The sequence below is a fragment of the Chenopodium album genome, chromosome 4 (assembly GCF_948465745.1).
Source record: "Chenopodium album chromosome 4, dcCheAlbu1.1, whole genome shotgun sequence".
NCBI lineage: Eukaryota > Viridiplantae > Streptophyta > Magnoliopsida > Caryophyllales > Amaranthaceae > Chenopodium > Chenopodium album.
Window position 1 is genome coordinate 9,688,577 of NC_137837.1, and position 21,708 is coordinate 9,710,284.

The following is a 21,708-nucleotide window of genomic DNA, read 5'->3' on the forward strand; positions in this document are numbered from 1 at the left end:
ACAATTGTCAAATAGAGCAAATCACAAGAGCATATAGAATTCAAGACTAATGCTCACACACTCAACTCTCATTTATGTAGGTTTTCCTAATGTGATATTATTTTTATTCTTTCTAAAATCTAAATTTTTTTGGCTATGATTGAAATACAATAGTCAAGGTATTTTTATATCTGGTTGTATCATTAAAAGCTTACATACTTTCCAAAGTAAAGGCAAATCAAGATTGAGATGACAATATAACTTATGTCATTGCTTATATATCTTTTAGTATATAGTTATTATTTATTAATGATTAATTGATTATTTTTTTTTTTGCTGATTTTAAATTGGGTATTTGACATTAAAAGTTTTAATGCAATGGAGGAGGTGCCTCTATTATATATACTACCTCCGTTAACGGTTATTTGCAACATTTGCCATTTTGGGTGCTATCTATTATGTGCAACAATTTTTTTCCTTCCATTTTTAGTAACTTTTTGCCAACAAAATGACCATATTACCCTTACTTAAACAACTTAGACATCTAATTAAATTACTAACATGATTTAACTCTTTACCTAATTGTAGGGAATAATTTCAAGCCTTTAAAATCCCACTAGCTTGAACCCCACTGTGATCATACACTAAAGTACGGTGGCGTCCAAAAGGGAAGAAGATAAAGCAAAATAGTCGCCAACAAGTTTTTAAGGAACTTGTAAACCATCACGAGGTGAAGGTTACACCCCTTAACGATCCAAGAGATCGTCAACTCCATAAGGTCATGAACCAAATAAGGGTTCGGGGATGATGGTACAAATCCAACCTAAAAGAGATTGAACCTGCCATAATAATAGGCCTCTACTTTATTCTGCTCGTATTCATGTGCGCTTTCTGACTAACATGTAATCAATAGGATTAACCCTAAACCTGTTTAATCTATGTTGGTTGAATATTAATGCACAAACAAATCTATTATTGGCGATCACTTGAATTATAATCAAAATTAACCCTAAACAAGATTATTAATTATCTTATTAAGCATGATTGCAAGTACAAAATTCCCTTTAAACATGCAATAAAAGGTGATCAAGCAATAAAATAAAATAATGAGCATCAAGCAACATAATCAATAATATCAATAATAATTATAATCATCATAAAATTATAATCATAATCAAAACAACAACAACAACAACAACAACAATAATAATAATAATAATAATAATAATAATAATAATAATAATAATAATAATAATAATAATAATAATAATAATAATATTCATAATCATCATAAATTATAACAATTATAATCATTATCATGTTCATGTTAATATTAAAGCATAATAGTAGCAAGATCCTAGGCATGATACTAACAAGATTAATAACAAACCCTAGCATGTCACTAAACAATAAAAATCAAATCTTTAGCCCTAACATGATACTAACATGAATAAATATTAGGAAGAACAATAGGAAGCATCGTACTTTTAATCATACTTGATATTAAATTTACCCTAAACATGATACTAGGAATATCATAATAACAATGTAAACATGATTTCTACATCATAATATCAATAAATCAATTAAAGTACTTACTTGGATGCCTCGTACCTCTTTCTAATTACAAAATACACGCGTTAGTAACTTCAAGGAAAAATAATAATCAAAGCAATTAAATTAAATAATTGAAATAGAGATTTGGGACCAAACCCTCAGAAATTAAAACCTTTCACGTCTAGGGCGAAGGCAACTTCGAATATGGCTAGGTGTATCAAGATCTTGTGAATGCGGAATTTTGTATTTGAGAAAAGGCTAGTTTAGAAAAAGAGAGAGAGAGAGAGAATAATCAAGAAAATCTTGATGAGAGTTGGTGAATTGAAATAAGAATTGATGAAATCTGGTTATCGAAAACGGAGTTTTAATACGTTATTTATAGAGAAAATTAGCCAAAAAGATAAAATTAACAAAACAAAGTCTGGAGCACGCAAAACGAGGTTGGCGCCAGGAATTGGCCATTGGCGCCAGGCGCCAGGCCTAGTTCCAGGCGCCAATGCCTGGAGTCAGGCGCCAAGCCTGTTTTTAACGCGTTTTTGTTTTTATCATATCTTTTGATCCGTAAGTCCAAATAAGGCATATAATATGTCGTTGGAAAGCTCTTAAAGCCTACTTTCCAACCCAATTAGAATCAGATTAAAATATTTTGTAGATAAAAAGATATGGCCAAAATAGTGGAAGGGTGTCAGTTTTGGATAAAGTTTCATGTCTCATTCATATCTTTTTCGTTATAACTCGGATTTAATATTATAATATATCATTGGAAAGATAATTTAAAGATCTATCCAACCATATAAAATTTGGATAAATATTATGAGGTACGAAAATAATATCTGACTGTCTTTGAACATGTTTAAATCCGAATAGAATTAGGACTTTAAAAAAGGAAAGTTTTATAAAAAAGGAAAGTTTATATTTAAATCAAATTCCTTAATCTTATCTTTTCAAAAAAGGATAATTAAGATATTTTAGAAACTTATAGAAGATTCTAATCAATCCTAATTAGTTTAGGAATAGGATTAAACCTTTGGACCCTCCTCATGATCATTGGGTCGTAGGTAAAATCCGGTTTGGGCCCAGTTTAGTATTTTGGCCATAACTTCCTCAATATTCATCGGAATTGGGCTTATAATATATCGTTGGAAAGGTCTTTGCAAACCCCATCCAACTACACCACTATTGGACCCATATCATGGACCAACCAAACTGGATTGGTTGTTTTCTTAAAATAAAGTTTTCAAAAACAGAGAGAAGAGAAAAGAAATAAAACTTTCCGCAACACTAGACCTTTCCACACTTCGTTTCATTCGATTATGATTCGACGTGAAAGGCACTCATCACCGGGTTTGGTTTTGGGGAGACACAAATGGGTGTCTACACTAATGAATCTGATTATTATAATCAATTTCACCAAAAATCATACATCTTCATCAAAACCATTCATCTCCCTAACTCTTCTTCAATTGAAAAATCTCCAAAATTCAAACCCTAATTCTACAATTTTGTTCATTTTCCCCCTTCTCTCTCCTCTTGCGATTTGGGTTTGTCTGGCCGTGGGTTCGAGTTCGTGGGTCTGGTCGTGGATCCGAGTTCGTGGGTCTGGTCGTGGGTTAACGTTCGTGGGTCTGGGTTCGAATTCGTGGGTCTGGTCGTTGATCCGAGTTCGTGGGTTTGGGTATAGGTGGTGGTCGTGGGTTTATGGGTGTTGCGTGAGTTTCGTGGGGATGGGTTTTAGATCTGGTTTGTGGGGGTGGCCTGAGTTTCGTGGGGGTGGTTCGTGTGGGGGTGGCCTGAGTTTTGTGTTGGTTAATTTGTTGGGTTTGTGGTGGTTTAGGGTGGGTTGTGGTGGTTTGCTGGGTTCGTGGGTGGTTTGTTAGGTTCGTGGTGGGGTGTCGGGGGTTTTGGCTGGGTTCGTGGTTGGGTTTCGGTGGTTTTGGGGGTGGTTTTAGGTTCTAAGTATCGGTGGGTTGGGTGGTTCTGGTGGTTGTCGGTGGTGTTGGTGGTGGTTCTGGTTCAGGGTTTAGGTGGTTATGGGTTTTTATTTAATTTTTTTCTTTAAAAGTAAGATTAATACTTAATCAAGTGCCCTTAGTTTTCAATAATGACGCTTTAAAAGTTTTGCCTAGGAGTCCACGCATATCCCCTTTGTTGCAGATAACTGTTAATGGAGGAAGTAAACAATATATTGGACTTTGGGCTAAATACAAACCCCAATAAGGCAATAACCTTATACAATGATCCATAGTCTACTATCCATTTAGGTGAGAGTGCCCAAATTAGTGGGCCTTATGTCCAACAAACTCCTATGAATGCAAAATTAAAGTATACTATTTATTCTTGAGCAATTTTCACCCATTTTTATAGTTATATATGTGCAATGAATTAGCATGGTGGACAAATTACCAAAGGGCTTTTCAATTATTCTGATGCATCATATACTGTATTAATCTGCATACTAGCCATTAAGTTATCGGGGACAAGCGGACCATCTACGGCCCACGTCCGGGGACAAGCGGACCATCTACAACCCAAATTTAAGTTTATTTTTGTTAATATGACATAAAAATTACATATTCAATCAAGATTTTATGTTAAAAATTATTATGCCAATAAAAGAGGTAGTATTAATCACATTCGTTTGGTTAAGGCCAGCCATGGTTGATTGCTTCGTGAGCTACGGTGGGCGGGCGAGGAGTCAGATGACTAGTTTTCATGTGACTGTTCAGACTTGAACAAGGTTTTTGCTTAACACTATTAAGTGTGATCAACTTACAAATAAAAACTAATGCTTAAGACTCACCTTAATAAAATTTGCAAATCAAATAGATAATCCAAATTTCTTAGGGAAAATTCTTAAACATCTCTTCATCTCTTGCTTAATGACTGAACACCAAAAGTGTGATCAACTTACAAATACAAAAGAAATATGTTGTATGATTGGGCACCAAAAAATAACAGTCAAATGAAGAGTAGAGTTAACTTTAGAAGTATGTTGTATCTATACTTTATATATTAAAAAACGTTTCTAAATATGTTTATGTGCCACGTGGCACCCTCGCCACGTCATCATATTCATATTTGAAAAAAACCTATCATGAGATTCGAACCCACAACCTCAAAAATACACATTAAATGACTTACCATCTCATCTACATAAAATAATCATGCTTTATATTCGACTCATAAATATATATGGATTGTAGATCTGAACCTTTAAGAACTGCAGTTCTTACAAAAAAGTTATTTTGATAATAATTATGTTTTTATTTTCATTACATTATAAATTTTATACAAATAACATGTTTATATAAATAGTCAATAGTTGTTCAATAAATAATTTATTCAAAGATTTAATGCAAAACTATTAAAAACAAACAAATAATGAATAAATAAATAATAAAGAATGAATATATCTATTCAATTACAAGTGTTCAAAGTAACAACCCGGAGCATTGCCCGGGCCACACACTTGCTCAATTTCTATTTTTTACACTATTCATTCGTCCTACTTTGACTAATGTTTGTGATTTACACATAAGAAAAAATATAGTCTTGTGGGTACTTGTTGGAATCGTTTTAATAAATAGATTATTAATTTTCAATTGTTAGAATTTATACTTATTGATAATTAAAGATATTATTGATCAAAGATTAACATCGTCATTCGTGTCCAAGAAAAATGGAGCAAGTATTTAAAAACGGAGGGAGTATTAAAAGTATAATAAACAATATGGAGGGGTTACCAACAAATATGACATGATATTATTAGGAAAACATAAAAACTGAGGTAATTAACTATTCCGTATTCAAGTATTATTCATCAAAAGATTCTAAACCTTATAGCGTGACAAAAAGAGAGTCTAAATACTTCATTACAATTTTGAGTTTTGACATATTATTTTAACGCAAAAGGGAAATACTATATACACACATACAAACAATATATTTTTGAGTTATATGCAATGCATAATACAGATGTATACTTAATTATTACAAATTACATGATGTGTTCTATTCACTTGATTTTCACTAATCTGAACTAATCTGAATTTATTTTAGTTGTAATTTGAACTTGAATAACTCTTATTAGAACTTATTTTCATGAACTTAACTTATCTGAACTTATGTTTCCTTAACTTAACTTATCTGAACTTATTAGACATGAAATAAGTGAAAATAAAGTGAACAAAACCTACCATTACTATATATGATTTCATGATTAATTACTTGTTGAGTTGTTGATTTTTTTTTTTTTTGGTATGAATTTTATTCAGCAATATCTTTCTATAACATGGACACATACACTTCGTACTATATTGTAGACGCACTGTTAATTACATTTCTAGAGTTGTACCTTGTACTCTATTGTCTCCATGGGTCATAGTAGGAAGTAAATCACCCTGTAAAAAAAAAGGAAATAAATCACAACAATTTTAATGTATGTAAATGTGATCTCTTTTTTCCTATTGGGTTGGAGATTATACCTCAAAGGCTACTCATAGTTTTGGAAATAAATCACTTTTAATTTAATAGCTTTCACACTATACATGCATGTCTAAGAACAGAAATACAAGTTAAACGTTACGCATTTAATTATAATTATTGTAATTATTGTCACATTTTTTTCCCTTTATAGTAGCCATAAATGGGTTACAAACTTACAAAATATATCATCTTTCATTTGCATTATTCATTCCAAGGCTATCAAACGTTCCCTAGGAAAAAATAAAAATAAAAAATGGCACCAACAAATTTCATTTTTTTCTTATACATTATTACAACATCCATCATATTCCCTAAAACAAGCTCATTTTCTTTGCCAATGATCCCCATAGACTCAAGTGAATTACAAATCGTACCTCAAAGTTTAACCACCCAACAACGCCACCAATTCCTTATGAATATATCTTTGTCACGAGCATCAACATATCGTAAAAGAAGGGGCTCGGGCTCAAGTACAAACTCACTCGAATCCACCGTATGGTGGAGGCTAAGCAATTTTTTCGTAACACAAGTCTTCTTTGGCACAAGCTCAAATCTTTTCGGCCCTTATCTTCTTATAGACAGCGGGGATGACAATACTTGGATACAATGCGACGGATGCAACCCATGTTTCGAGGTAAGTGGTGGAAACCCTAGAGTTCAAAATTCTTTAACGTATAAATTACTTAGCCCTGATGATCCGCGATGTGAACCTAAATACATTTATGATAGTTCATGTGGGTACTTGAATGAATATATGGGCGGGTCAGTGTCTACCTCTGGTCCGATGGGGACGGACACATTTTTATTCCTTAATCCGGAAACCCAAAAACCCGAATTTATTCAAGATCTAGCATTCGGGTGCGGTCTCATCAACAAGAACATCAACTTCGGGCGAAATGATGGGCCTGACAATACAATTGGAGGGTTATTTGGGCTTGCACCCGGCCCAAGTTCATTCATTACCCAACTTGATGCCCAAACTCAAGGGAAGTTTTCCTTTTGTCTCACATCTTGGGCCGAACCAGACCTTGGAAGATCTACAATGTATTTTGGTGATGCGGCCAAGCTAGAAGGACCTAATGTCCAACAAATTCCTATGAATTCAAAAGATAGATACCATATATATTTTAGTGGTATAAGTGTAAACGGAAATAGACTCTCATTTGATGCTTCTATATGTGCATTAACAGATGGTGACCCTTCTAAAGGCACAGGGTTCTTCGTCGACTCGGGTGCACCACCCACAATACTACCTACAACGGTATATCAACCCCTACGTGCAGCCATGGTTGACTACTTCGCTCAATATGGTTGGCAGACGATTGGTGAACAAGCCTTTGATCTTTGCTACACGTCGACTCCTAAAGAGGGCCAAAGCTATCCATCCGTGGTCTTTCACTTTTCGAAAGGTGACCAAGGAGGGGAGGTCGATTGGACAATGGACAAGGACAACATGTTTGTTAAGCTCGATGCAATCGATGGTTTTTGTATGGTGGTTGGCCAAGTTCCTGATCCTGGACCTTGCCTCCTTGGTGCTTATCAACTAGCTAACTTTAAGCTCTCATTTGACGTCAAAAATGAGATTTTATCTTTTGCTCCTCAGAGATGCCAAGAGAATCTTTAGCTTCATTTTAAAATCAAATTTGTTATTGTTCTTGTTAATTTACCATGTTAACGTAAATTAGTTTATGCTCATGGTGTGTTTAGAGGACATAACTATATATAAAAATGTTTTGTTCAAATAAATTAATAAAGCTATTTTGCCATGTTTAGGAAATATTTTATGATGATCAATATGTTATTGAACTTTTGTGAGTTACCCTTACCGGCCATTCGGTCAAATAGACACTCATCAAAAACCGCTTTATACATAGACATTTATCAACTGTTCAATAGTACAAAGCTCCAAAAATATTTAAGACGGCCCTATTACATAGACATTTATCAATTGCTCAATAGTTCTATAATCATCTACTCCTAATTTATCCCCGTGATCAATAATTACAAGGTTGATTAACTATAAATAATGATCCTCTGCATTATTAGCTATGTACTTAAGTAGCATTATAGCAAATTAAAATCAATGCCAGAAAATATTTATAGTTTAAAACTAACAACAAATAGTTCAGCCCTTGTCATTAAAACTGGAAAAGTTTAGAAATGGTGGTGCTAATATAACTTATCCTTGAGATATTATTAAACGAAACCTTGATAAGTTCGTATCAATATAAATCTCTTAAATATCCAAATTTCAAATAATTTATTAATACAAAATTAAAGATGAACTAGAAACAATTGGTAATAAGAAGTTATGTTCTGATCAACTTTGATCAGAATTTATTTGGTAAAATATGATCTGTTAGTACAAGAACAAGTATTCATAGGTAATAATCACGAGTAAGCGAATTTGTACAATGTTAAACAACGGTTTTTATAAATTTTTTGTTAAGTCAAGTACATATTGGATTGAGTCTAAGCTCACTTATCCCAGGTAATTAAACACAGAACATTGTAGCCGCGATACTGAGACCATCAGACCACGAGTTCAGAAGTAGGTAGTTCTATTACTCCATTCACCTTGCTGCACCTAAATTTGGATTTCAACCTTAAATATAAAGCTTATTATGTAGGTCATGTAACAGAGTTCTTTTAGGCTTTTAGCTACTAAAACTGCATTGTGATACAACGTGCTATTATATACGACCTGTAGTTTTTGATTACTTCCAAACCACAAATGCTAACTCGAGAGCAAGCAGCCTTAAAAATGTCACTGTCAACAGTAATACAGGTTTAATCAAACACAATGTGATGCGCAGTAAGTTGTACCCGGAACCTACTCACCATTGCAGGGAATAAAATGATACATAACTTATTCTATACTGGAGGGAAAAGCAGGAACAGAAACAAAGGGATAAACCAAGAGTACTGTTATTGTTATAGCATGGTTCTACTGTCAACAAATTTCAACGTGGTTGCTATCTTGTACAGATTCAGACAATCTCAAATTCTCAAGGATAAATAAAGGGAAAAAAAAGAAAATAACAACAACATATGAAGTAATAAAAAAAAAAAAAACATTAATTGAACATGACATAAGCAGACTATGAAAACAAGCCACAATGGAAGTGGGTTAGATCAATCAAGATTAAACGAGAATGGAAATGTTACGAATGTCTCGTGTTCCTAGACGTAGCAAAATAAAACAATTTCAATCACAAGATTCTAAAGAATTGTATACCTTTCCTACACCTGAACAATTTGAACACCTTTGTGTAGTTGGCACTCGCAAGGGGCGGTGAACCGTTTATCGAAATTGGTTATGTCCTTAAGCACACACCACTATAATAAGATGCATTGGCCTATACGCCCTCTATAATGGCTTTTCTCTACAAAGCAGCCTCCAGTTTTGTAGCCTCGTGCCATTTGACAAAAAAAAAAGTTTCAGGTTCACCGTGCTTACATAAGAAATTACACAATTTGGTACAAAAGAATCACTTGGAAATATAATGGAAATACCTAATAAATCCGTCATTGCGTGCTCTTTGCCAGGACTGACTTCATTAGTTCCTTTGGGGCTGTATTTATAGGCAATACAAAAGTCAGCAAGGGCAGAAGAAACATATCAGATGATCAGCAGAAACATAGCAATAATACTAATCAATCAAGTGGAATCGAAGAATTCATAAAGGGTGTTGCTTTAATATGGGATTGATATTTTGGTTAACTTTGCCAGAATCAATAATATAATCTTGTCGATGGCATAAGTTAGAGAAAGTGAGAAACAAGCATATCTTGTTATGAATCTTACCTGGCAAACCAGTGAACTTTTCATACTGTCTGAAGGCTTGATTAGCAAGCATTTCTGTTCCATATACAATAACGGCTCCTGTTTCTTGAGCTTCTTTAAGGAGTCTTGTTAATTTTGGTGTATAAACCGCATAAAAAACAAGAGCATAATTCTTCAAAGCTTTCTGTCGAAGAACACATAGGAAAGAAACATAGTTCAACTTGATGGTGAATCAAAACTGAGCATGAACAAATGTAAAATGTTCACATTACTGGAGAGCAGGAGACAAAGCAATATTTATGTACAGCTATCGCAGGATTTGCAGCTTTCATAATGCTACTATATCAGGCATAACCACATATATGTCATATTTATAATGATGATTTGCCAAATGCTGCAAATTTTTAAATGGGAAAAAATAGATAAATAAAAACAAACGACCTTCATGCCTCCATCTCTACTCCAAAACTGGCTTAGTGTTGAGGTTGATGTAAGAATTTACCAGGATGGTACAGAAAAGATGTCAATATCATATCATACTCTTCCATCCGGTGATCCAGATATTACACTGATGTAGTTCCAACACCTCAAAATTCAGAACATTTATTTACTTGTAATTCACTAAATTACTTTATTTCATCTTTATGGCTAGAGATAATTTGATAAACAATTAGAAATAAGTTGATAAACAATAGGGCCAAGTAGGGAAAGGTCTCATAACAAATGAGTACCTAAGCACAACAGCCACTCAGTTTATACATGGGCACAGGACAAGCAAAGAACTATCTAATGGAAATGGAATTCCTAAGTTTATCTGATGAGATGCACACATCAGGGATACGGCTATAATGTGGGAAGAAAAAAGAAGTGTATGGTGGTGGTGGAGGGAGAGAGAGAGAGAGAGAGAGAGAGAGAGAGAGAGAGAGAGAGAGAGAGGGGGGGGGGGTTGTGCCTTAACGTATCACTATTTTGTCACACGTAAACACTTTTCCCAGGCATCTGATAAAAGGTGACATTTTTTTGCCAAGGTGACTAGTATTTCTGGATAATTGAGCAGTTTGTAGCATCCATATTGCGATTGTTTTACTTCCTAAATAAATCCAGATATAGTAAACAATGGCTATACGCCTATACTTAAGGATGAGATTAGACGAGGGCACCATCTAAAACAAATCAACTAAACCGTTAATAGTTGCATGATGCTCTTGATTATGATAAAAAATATAGTGGTCAAATGTCTAAAACATTACCCTTTCAATAGGGGAGCAACATCTGTTGTGATACAACAAACTACGACATTTATCACAGAAATCATTTTGTATCCCACAGAAATCAAATAATCAAGGAAAGCATAGACTAAATAATTTACTGTTGAAACAATTAAATTTCCAGCAGAGCATAGGTAGAAATTATTGCATTTAACAATACTTGAAAATAACATAAGTAATAAAAGGTATATATGCATAAGAAAAAAGAGAGGGCTGAACCTTAGAAATAGGTGTTTCGGCTATTTTTGGTTTCATTCCAACAGATGTAGTATTTACAAGAATCATCCCTTCTTCTGGAGCAAAGTCATCTAGTTCATCAAGACTGATAGCTTTTCCTCCAACGCTACTAGCTAAATCCACAGCACTTGCTGATATCAAACAACAAGAAAGCAAGAACCCCTTTAGTACAAAACCAGAGATGTCAATATAATCTAAAACAAAATACAAAAAACAAAGGTTGTGTAGTAGAGACCTCTATCAACACGTGATATCCAAAACAATTCTTATTCACTTCAAAGTTTCCTCTGAATTTAAAATAATAAAATATATGTATAGAAAAAAAAATATATCCTTGAGTGCTTCAAAACAATCAAAAGTTAAATATGAAAAAATATATCCAGTGACATGAAATTTATAAATTCTTTTAATTTTCAGCAAGAAAGACGATATCTAGTATCTTTAACCAAAGAATGGCATCAAAATTATATTGTTTCCTCTGCAAGTTTGAAGCCCACATACACATAAATAATATGCCTAGATTACCAGTAAACCACTGTGTTTACTGCCGTAAGAGTAATAATAAAAAAATTATGTAACTGAGTTTGTCAGCCAATGTAACGCATTAAGGAAAATACTTACCAAGTGTGCGATTAGCTATGACCACCTTAGCTCCTTTAGCTTTTCCACCGTAGGCAAGTGCCTTTCCTGCACCACCAGCTCCAATAACAACAAAAACTTTATCTGCCAAGGGTGATCTTGGTGCAATACTTCCACCTTCTAGACTTGCAAAAGGAACAACGTATTGTTATATGATAGTGTGAGGAAAGTATTTAAAGGGATACATAAAATGTAATTGATTAACAAACCTTGTAATCCTTCTTCAATAGCTTCAATAGCTCCCACATAATCAAAATTGTAACCTGCCAATTTCCCATCGCTTGGTCTTTTAACCAAGCAATTTACGGCTTCAATTGCCTATAGAATTTGGGGAAAGTCAGTTTCAACCAATAAACCATTAATTCGTGCCTTTAAGTGACAAGCATGGAATGTAAAGACAAAAGACTACGGTTCTGTTCTCTTTACGTATTTTAACTTCAGCTTTAATAAGGTCAAATTAGTTCTGATAAAATGAGAGCTAATAAGTTCAGATTAATGTGATAAGATAAGATCTAATTATAATTCATACTCCATACTCCCTCTGTTATGCTGAGTGTTACTCAATTATTGTAACAACGCTTACCAATGAAAAGTGAAAAATGGGGACCATGCATCAATGCATGTGGGTACTTTTGCTTTAAAGAGGAAAGAGATGGAGAGTTAGGGAGTTATTAAATAAAATTGAGCCCACAAAGTGGGGTTGTAGGTGATTAAAAAATGAATAAAAGATTGCCATGAAAGGAATAAAGTAAAAGTGGGTTGAGCTTAAAAAAACGGATGAAAACGGAAAGTGAGTGAAACTTAGGCGGAGAGAACAATGCCTACAACCCTACACCAAATCAGATTTTGAAATGATGAATCTATGTAGCCCCTCACCTATATTTAGTATATAACCTCCCAAGGATAAAAATTGTAACTTATTAGATCATAAAATAGTCAGACAATTGCACAATGATAACCAGATAGACACTAAAGAGGGAAGTCCATGAGAAGAGGAAAGGAGAAGCTCGTCCACTCTGAAGCTCTTAAGTTTCCAAGCAACGACCATGGGAATCATAGTATGAACAGACTGTATTCACAAAATCAAAGCTAAAGAGGGTTGGTATACCTTGGCTATGGGATCAACCTCTTCAGAGCACTCAAGTGCAGCCATCTTGTGAGGTATTGTGACACTGCACAATATGCATCATTGGATGAAAAATGTAGCATAGTATGAAATAACAAAAGAACTCTGTTTATTTGTTATCTAGAAAATGTAATGATTCATTAAATATGCCATTTCTAATTGCAAAAGGATGACATAATGTCATAAGTTAATCAAATGACTAACTTCACATTGACTAGTGTGGATATCATCCACGACACAAAATATCACAAATGGTGTGCTGATATCTGATTTATTTGTAGAGTTCATAATCAAGTTAATTAGAAAATTTCGTAAGAATTTTTTGGGACATAGACGTCTACAAATTTGCTTTCCCAAGGGTACATGAGATGTGGATTATGAGTTTTGGAACTTACATAAACTATGATAGTAGTCAATGAGTAATTTGAAAGGTGGTGGTACCTGTATCCAACAAAATCAGTAGACGAATAGGTCTTCAAAAAGTTAGGTAAACTGTCCACCAGCAAAGGCAAATAGATTCCATCGAAGCCAACAGACTTAAATGCTGCGTTAAACATATGCGGACTCTTACTATGGCCAACAGGATTCCCAATTACTCCAAATACTTTAGTATCAGGCCCTATACGTCTGAAATTATACAAATCCAAGAGGTCTTTTATAGTAGGTTGGCCAGGAGCTGAAATTGCTCCTTCCTCAAGGGTACCAAAAGTAAGATATCCACCAAATTTGGCACAAAGTATCCTTGACATCAATCCTTTCTCGCGCATAACAAGTCCAATCATTGGAACCTGTAAATGTAAAGGTAAAATTCAATCAAACACTCAACAGAATAATAAAATCAAATATAATGAAGAAGGTAATTCCCAATTTTGTATAATGTTAAAAAATTATTTTTCATAATATTTTGTGATATTGTAGATGAAATTATGTGGACTATTTTAAAACATATGGTCTGGTGTACAAATCAGAAACACAGAAACCTTATAGTAAGGCACTAAGGCATGCCTATAATCGCCCCCCCTCTTGCCTGTATGAAAATTGAACTTAGGGCATCATGTTAAAAGATGTAAGTAGGATCAGTAATCTCCTTCCTAATTAAATGATAGATATTACACAAATAATCTGCTTTTGAAACACACCTGAGAATGTGTAAGTACTTGAAGAATACGTGCACAATCTGTAATATCTGTAGCGGTTGTTGCAATCTTTACAATGTCTGCTCCAGTTGCTTGTATCCTTGATACAAGATTTCCTATCTCTTCAACTGATGGTGTGCTTTGATAGTTATGAGAGGAAACAATAATCGCGGTTCTTGTAGGCTTCTTTCCACCAAAAGAGTCAAAGAACTCATCTGCTACCTACAAGAGGAAAATGATGAGACAATTTTTCTTTAGAAAGAATTCCTTACAAGCTTGATTTTCAAAAATTCAAGTTCCATCATCTAAACACAAACAACATAGGGAAGCAAATAACCCATGTAAGTTAATGATAAACATAAATGCCATCCATGTGTAATAAAAAATCCTAAGATTCATTCTAATCAAGTCCTATTGGTAATTGGTGAGACTTGAGTCAAGAGCTAAAGGAACACGATAGCTCTTTGATAAACATTATTTTAAAATACCCTACTAATGAGTACCTCATAAGAATTATCAGCTTCTCTACCATAAATATAGTGCCATACAGGCATACAGCATGTAGAGTCAGATAAAGTGTATAATTCCCTTTGCTTGTTTTATGTAAAGATAATCACAACATTAGAGGTCCAAAAAATAAATCATTCTAATTCTATATGTCCTTTTAGGTTTCAAATGTGTATCATGGCTCTCAATAGGGAAATACAAATAAATAAATAAATAAATATAAATTCATTGACCTTGTAATGTCCTTACCTTATTTTAGGTACTTACTACCTCCAATTTTTTTTTTTTTTTTCTTCTCAATCTACACACTTTGCCTATTTGCATTATTCACATACTCATCCTGACCAATGTTTGTAACTTATACGTAAAGAATACATAGTTAAGTTATATCTTGTTAAATTAGTCTCAATATATACTTTCAAAGTATCAAGTTTTTATAATTTTTTCTTATGTATAATCAATTATACTAATGGTCAAAGTTGTGAGATGGCAACTCGGGAACCATAAAGTTAAACTATGGAAAAAGAATAGTCAGAGTTTATTAGAATCAAACCATACTAAGCCACAAAGATCCAAAATTAGGTCATATCTACTTATTATTGTTTACTTCTTTTAGATTTAATAGTGCATTAGTAAAATTAGATATTTGAAAAATACACATAGAGACAAACCTATAAAGACCCCACGTGAACAAAAATATGGTTTAAGTTTGGTCAAACCAAACCACATCAGAAACAACACCTTATTTAGGTGAAAACTGAAATGATAATGGCCAAATTTGGACTAAATTTATGGGGCAGATGACATCATCTATCTAAAACATTGTTGTTCATCTTTATCCTTGTATCCTAGCCAAAGATGCTCCAGTCTCTAACATTAGCTTTAAGACTAGAGCAATGAGGTATACAAAGTACTAAGTATGCAACTCTATTGTTCATATATAAACATCTTTTACGTTTTGTTGCATTCAATTACTCAAATCAGCTAAACATACCTCCCACATCAACATGTTAACAACATGAAAACTTATATAATACTAATTTAGATCTACAATAAACAAAAGACAAAGGATAGTATAACCTTAAGCTCGACATCTATATAGTCAGCTCCTAGTTCCATGGCTCTGTACAACGCACTCCTTCGCTTGCTTTCATCACCGTCATACTGACCACCTTCCCATGTAGGTCTATAAATCATATGAACACTCATAAATGTTTATGAAAATGTAGTTTATATTTTATTACTTGATTTATGAGTTAAAAATCATTTTTACATTATACTATTACTTTGTTTTCCATTCCATATTAGAAAAATAAATAAATAAATAAATAAACAAAACAAACAAACATTAGAGAAAAGCACACTACACATCCAAATATCATGTAATTAAATTAGAACTAGTTATTTCACGTCGCTGAAATGAAATTGTCAAAGGCATATAGGCAGAGTAAAGGATAGCATCTGCCTCATCTAAGCATGCATCTTCACCACTCTTTTGAAATGATTTGTTGCACTCTCCATAATAATTGGCATGTCAGGTTTCATTTATGAAAATAAAGGTGGAGATCCTACATAGATTGCACATACACACCATCAAAGACTCAACCAACCATAATCAATAATCAGTATTCACCAAATGTAAATAATTATCTCTCCCTAATTCAAGAATGACATGCTTTGACAATCCAAACTTTACAAGATTGCATATTGGGTGTGACTTCCCTCCCTAAAGCTTGCACATACATATCATCAAAGACTTAACAAACAATAATCAATTATCAGTATTCGCTGAATGTAAATAATTATCCCTCTCTAGTTCAAGAATGACATTCTTTGACAATCCCAACTTTACAAGATTATTGCATATTGGGAATGCTTCCCCTCCCCAAAGCATCATCTCACTTTGTATTTCTCTACTCTGAAGCACTATATCACTGGTAGGGTATAAAAAACGCACCTAGGTGCTATGCAAATGGGGGTACATTTCCTTAATTAAGCTAGGCAAAGTGCATTTAAAGAGGTGCAATTGAGGCACACATCTTTCATTACTATACCAATTATTTTTTTTAATTGCCTCTGCACCAAGCCCCCTATTTCTTTCTCCTTACTGCACCTTGAACTCTTTTTACACATTGAACACTATTACACATGGGTTTAGAACATCTGGCAATGGTTCGTTGAAGTCCGGGAAAATACTCTTTGGATAACTTAAATCATCTAATCTTTGAAATTCAGTCCAAGTAGCGCTTACCACATTGGTTTTGGTTTGCATATGGACATGGAAGTTAAAAAAAAAACATAGCTTATCCAAACTTCTACAATGAAGCCTTGATGATTGTAATAGACTAACATTAGGAAGGGCAATTTGGGAAGTTTAGTACTTTCAGGTTAGTAGTCCATGGCCTTAATATTAATAGGGGATAGTATATACAGTAGGACATTATGTGAATTGTGAGGAAAATATGTTGAGATAATGGTAACCTCAAGTTACTAGGAGAGCGATAACCTAAAGTTATCAGGAGAGTAATAGCCTAAAGCTATTAATCTATCACTTTTGTATCAAATTCTGCCATTATTAATCGAAATTCCAAGCTTTCATCTTATTATCCATATAATATACAAACCAAAAAATCAGTCTATAACAATGATGCTAAAAATGAGCTTTAAAGCACTTAATTACATTCTATTTCCCAAAATCAAAGTTTTGTTTAACGGATTTTGGTTCCCTTCGTTTCAAGAAAATGAAATTTATCATACTTCCTTTTTTGTTACATTCTCCCCGATAACCTTTTGACCAGTGCTCTTTCTTGGATTTCATTTTGCAGGACAATCAAAGCAATCTGGAAGCACAAATAGATGCATTATTGAATATTGAAAAGCAAATGAGACTTGCTGGAGATGTTGCTGGAACTAGAAAAGCTGTGTGTGACATTCTCCAGTTATGCTTTGAAGCTAAAGCCTGGAAAACCTGGAATGATCAGATTGTTGTTCTGTCAAAGCGCCGAGGCCAGCTCAAACAGGTACACATTGGTATTTTTGATGTTATGGTGAAATCAAAATGATGAGGATCATTTTTCTAGCTGTTAGCTTAGTGTATATTATACTTTAGTGAATTTATCATAATTGAAGCGGCTGTGGTTACGTAAATATGTTAATCTATGCTTTAAATGTGCAATGCAGTGAATAAGACGGACTTAAATGGTATTAGGTCATCACCACTGTATGCCTAGCTTGGTTTGGAGTAATGACTTGTTTCTATTGTGCTATGTTGATATTCTTGGAATTTTTAAGGAAATTGAGTAATTCGTTTGGATTAAAAATCCATATTATGGTTCAGGGTTCCCCAGACAGAAATCAAATAATACAATTGTTTATTGTTTAATTTTCTTTTTTAGTTACCTTGTAAATTGTAATCTTGGAGTCATAATTCCTTCATGAAGCATTTAATCAGGAGGTTCCTTTATTTATAGGCTGTGACAGCAATGGTGCAGCAAGCCATGGGTTACATGGATCAAACATCTGATCTTGATACTCGTATAGAGCTCAATAGCTCATTAAAACATTGAATAGTGTATCTGCTGGGAAGGTAACCAGATATTATTGTGTTGAGCTTGTCTTTTGTTAAGTTATGCTCTTTCATACGTTTCATGTCTTATATTATGTTTGTTACAGATATATGTTAAAATAGAAAAGGCATGGTTGATCAAGACCCTTGCTAATGTTAAGGAAGAACAAGGGCTTATCGACGAGGCTGCTAAATTGATGCAAGAGATCGCGGTAAGTGTGGTTTACTACTCTGTTTTTTTGGTAAAAGTTGTGTAATTGATCATCATTACACATATTTTTGTGATACTGCAGGTTGAAACCTTTTGGTGCAATGGCAAAAACTGAAAAGATTGCTTTTATTCTTGAGCAAGTATGCCCCATTTCTCGAGTTTGTTGGTTCCATTATCTCTTTTCCTAGCAGTAATTGTTCACTGTTGGAGATAAATGTTTCTACTTATTTTAGTCGTGTTTAACTATTGATGAGTTAATATTTGGAAAATTTTCTGTTTATCAGGTTCGCCTTTGCTTAGACTTTAAAAACTATGTTTGGGCTCAAATCCTTTCTAGAAAAATCAGTCCCAGAGTTATTGATATTGATCCTTCAAAAGAAAAGAAAAAACCTAAGGAAGGTGATGCCATTATAGAATAGGCCCCTGCTAATATTCCATTGTTGCCAGAATTGAAGCGCATCTATTATGAATTGATTATTAGGTGAGTTCAAATATTGTTTTTACGGGGTGCTTAGTTCTGTTCTTGCTGGATATAGAATTTTCTTCTTTTTGCATAAATTTTTTTCCTTGGAATTAAAATTATAAACTAGTTTCATTTCTAATTAAGTAGATTTTGCCAGGTATCGTGACTTTTTTTTTTTTGTATTTTGTTTTGTTTTAGATATTGCAAAGTCAATATAATGTAGTTTTTTTCTTGAAATTTTGAGCTTGGAAAATTACTGCACGTACCCATATTTCTTTTGTTGATTGTATGTTCTCAAATCGAGGGAGCCCCAATTCATCTTCATGATGAACAAAAAATGTTTATCTAGTGGCAATTCCGTAAATAAATCAATATAAAATCCTAGTCATCATGGCGTTTCTGTAAATAAATCAACATTACTAGGGTCCACATTTGACAAAAGTTTTTGATTTATTTACAAAAATGCCACTAGATAAACGTTTTTCAGTTTATCATGAAGATTACTCTTAGAGAGATTAAGGAGGTAGAGAGAAAAGACTAATGTATTGTAGGCAAAGTAAGTATAAACTTTAAGGGGTAAAATTTATGAGGGAAACTTTCTAGGCTAAAATTCTCTAATTCAGTTAGTTTGGTGGACAACCATAGATTACTTTCATCCCCTCTGTTCTCATTCTATCACTGCTCACCACATTAGCATCGTAACTTTACCAACCGATTCCAAGTCCAGTTACTTATTTTTTTTCTCTCTATGTTCCTCTACATCTCCTCGACCATTATCCTTTCTGCAATCCAAATTCACTTGCATGATCTCCAACTTTCTTACACCCTTAGACATCTTAAAGAAATAAAAGTTTAGATAGAGCTTGCATCCTTTGGAGACTGTTCTAGAATCTCGTCGCCCGTGACAGCACTTTTGGTGTCAAAAGTGTTGAAAACTATTGAATTGAATTCTTATATTGTAATGTGTATACTGAAATATGCAACCCATTAATTCACAATGCACAATAGTTCCAATATACAACAATCTAATCGTCAGAACAAAATTCTCACTACCCAAATCTTAAAACATCATATATATATATAATTCATGCTTCATGAATCAACCCAACCAACTAAAACAGAATCACACAATGCCCAAATTCATACTTTAAATCCCAAAAGTCAAGCTAAGTTTTCCAAAAATTCAATCAACAGACAAAATTAAAACTGCAAAAATAAAGATTACCTGAAAGTGATCAAAGTAGGCAAAGAACTGTTTTGAATCAAAAGCTGAAGATGATGATCTGGGTTGAAATTCTTCAAAAAATCTAATCGAAGCTCAACCAAATCAGCACCTTGTTCCTTAGCTTTGTTAACTTGAACCAACATTTGATCCGGGGTATCATTCATGATGGGTACACATATCAATGTCGGATTTCTTCCAATGCATTCCCCCATTTGAAGATTCAAGATTGCTAACTGAAACCCAGAAACACAATTATCGGTCCAATAACTCAATAATCTACCTTAGAAGAACCCTTAATTGAATATACTGACAATAGAATAAACGATTAACAATTACATTATGAAATTGATATTCGGTGATTTAAAAAGAAAACAACTTTACCTCAGAAGCTGCTTCAATGGAGGAGAGAGGAAGAGGGGAAGCACAAATTTGAAAAAAGGGGAAATCTTTTTGGATTATCAAGTTTTTAGTGTAAGAGGTTAGGTGAAGGTGATTGAACTAGGGAGGGTAGTGGATGTGTTTGGTGAATTGGTGGGGAGGACGGAGTACTCTTGGAGATTTTTTTTTTTTTAATTTTTTTTTATTATTATTTTTTTTAATGAAAATAAATAATCTCATCTTTGTGCAAATTAAAAAATAAATAAATTCACCTTTGTATAAATTGTACGTCATCTTTTTTAATGAATCTTGATTTGTTGGTGACCGAGTTTAGTAGGTTGTATGTCATGTGTCAAATCTTAATTGGTGCAATACCAAAAAAAAAAAAAAAAAAAAACCTCAAGCCGAAAAACTCACTACTTTTTTTTCGGGTTTGGACACGATGTATCATGTTCAAAGCCTAATTTTGGAGATTGTCTACTCGTTTAGCTAATTGAGACTCATTAGAGGTTTTATCAAATAAAAAAAAAAAAAAATAAATTAATTGGAGTGTTTGGTAAATAGCCTTTTGGGTTTTAAAAGTTCTTTATTAAAAAATTTAAAATAATAAAAGTTTTTTAAATTAGCTTATCATTAACTATTTTTACTAAAATAACTTATTAAACATTTAACTCTTTTACGTATTACATACACCAAAATGACTAACAACTATTTAATAAACAACTAGTGTGTAGTACAAGTGATGATCCGGCCTCCGGGTCATTACTATAAATATATAAATAAATACCCCAATCAAAGTTAGATATATAATTAAAAGCAATAAATATAAAAGTATAATTAAAATTTGGCCAACATGGTTAGACTTTCAACTTAATTATTGTTGGTCATGAGTTCAAACACTATGTAGATTATTTTTGTCTATAGTCATGTGAAATTGGATTAGAGATTTTTTTTAATTTTTATTTTTTTTGACACGGGTTAGAGATATTAATATCAAATATTAACATTTAATTTTTCTAAATCTTGATTAAAGATATCAATAGTCGAAATTATGCATTCACATACATAAAAGTTGGTTTGTAACAAATAGAATGAAAGCAAGAGAAGTATTGTACGTACATGGTAAAAGATTAGCGTGTTAAAGT

The 21,708-nt window shown here is 33.3% G+C and overlaps 2 protein-coding genes across 3 annotated transcripts; one reads left to right on the forward strand and one right to left on the reverse strand.

The window, feature by feature from the left end:
• The first annotated feature begins 7,063 nt into the window (after nt 1–7,063).
• LOC145627610 (protein ASPARTIC PROTEASE IN GUARD CELL 1-like) lies at nt 7,064–7,645 on the forward strand. The gene has a single exon (XM_081679977.1). The coding sequence runs from the start codon at nt 7,064–7,066 to the stop codon at nt 7,643–7,645; it is 582 nt and encodes a 193-aa protein (XP_081536103.1).
• An 856-nt stretch (nt 7,646–8,501) lies between these two features.
• Nucleotides 8,502–20,725, reverse strand: LOC145628860 (bifunctional 3-dehydroquinate dehydratase/shikimate dehydrogenase, chloroplastic-like). Of its 2 annotated transcripts, XR_014111499.1 has the most exons (12): nt 20,567–20,725; nt 20,186–20,418; nt 15,802–15,907; nt 14,218–14,436; nt 13,520–13,866; nt 13,061–13,124; nt 12,162–12,270; nt 11,935–12,072; nt 11,296–11,444; nt 9,830–9,992; nt 9,260–9,596; nt 8,502–8,791 (listed from the first exon to the last, which is right to left on the reverse strand). XR_014111499.1 is itself a non-coding variant. In XM_081681285.1 (11 exons), exons 2-11 carry the CDS (start codon nt 20,395–20,397, stop codon nt 9,550–9,552), a joined length of 1,554 nt encoding a protein of 517 aa, XP_081537411.1. In that variant the 5' UTR covers nt 20,398–20,418; nt 20,567–20,725; the 3' UTR covers nt 9,011–9,549. The 2 variants fall into 2 exon arrangements, 1 of the variants encoding a protein (XP_081537411.1); XM_081681285.1 differs by lacking the exon at nt 8,502–8,791 and having other exon boundaries at nt 9,011–9,596.
• Between the last annotated feature and the right edge of the window lie 983 nt (nt 20,726–21,708).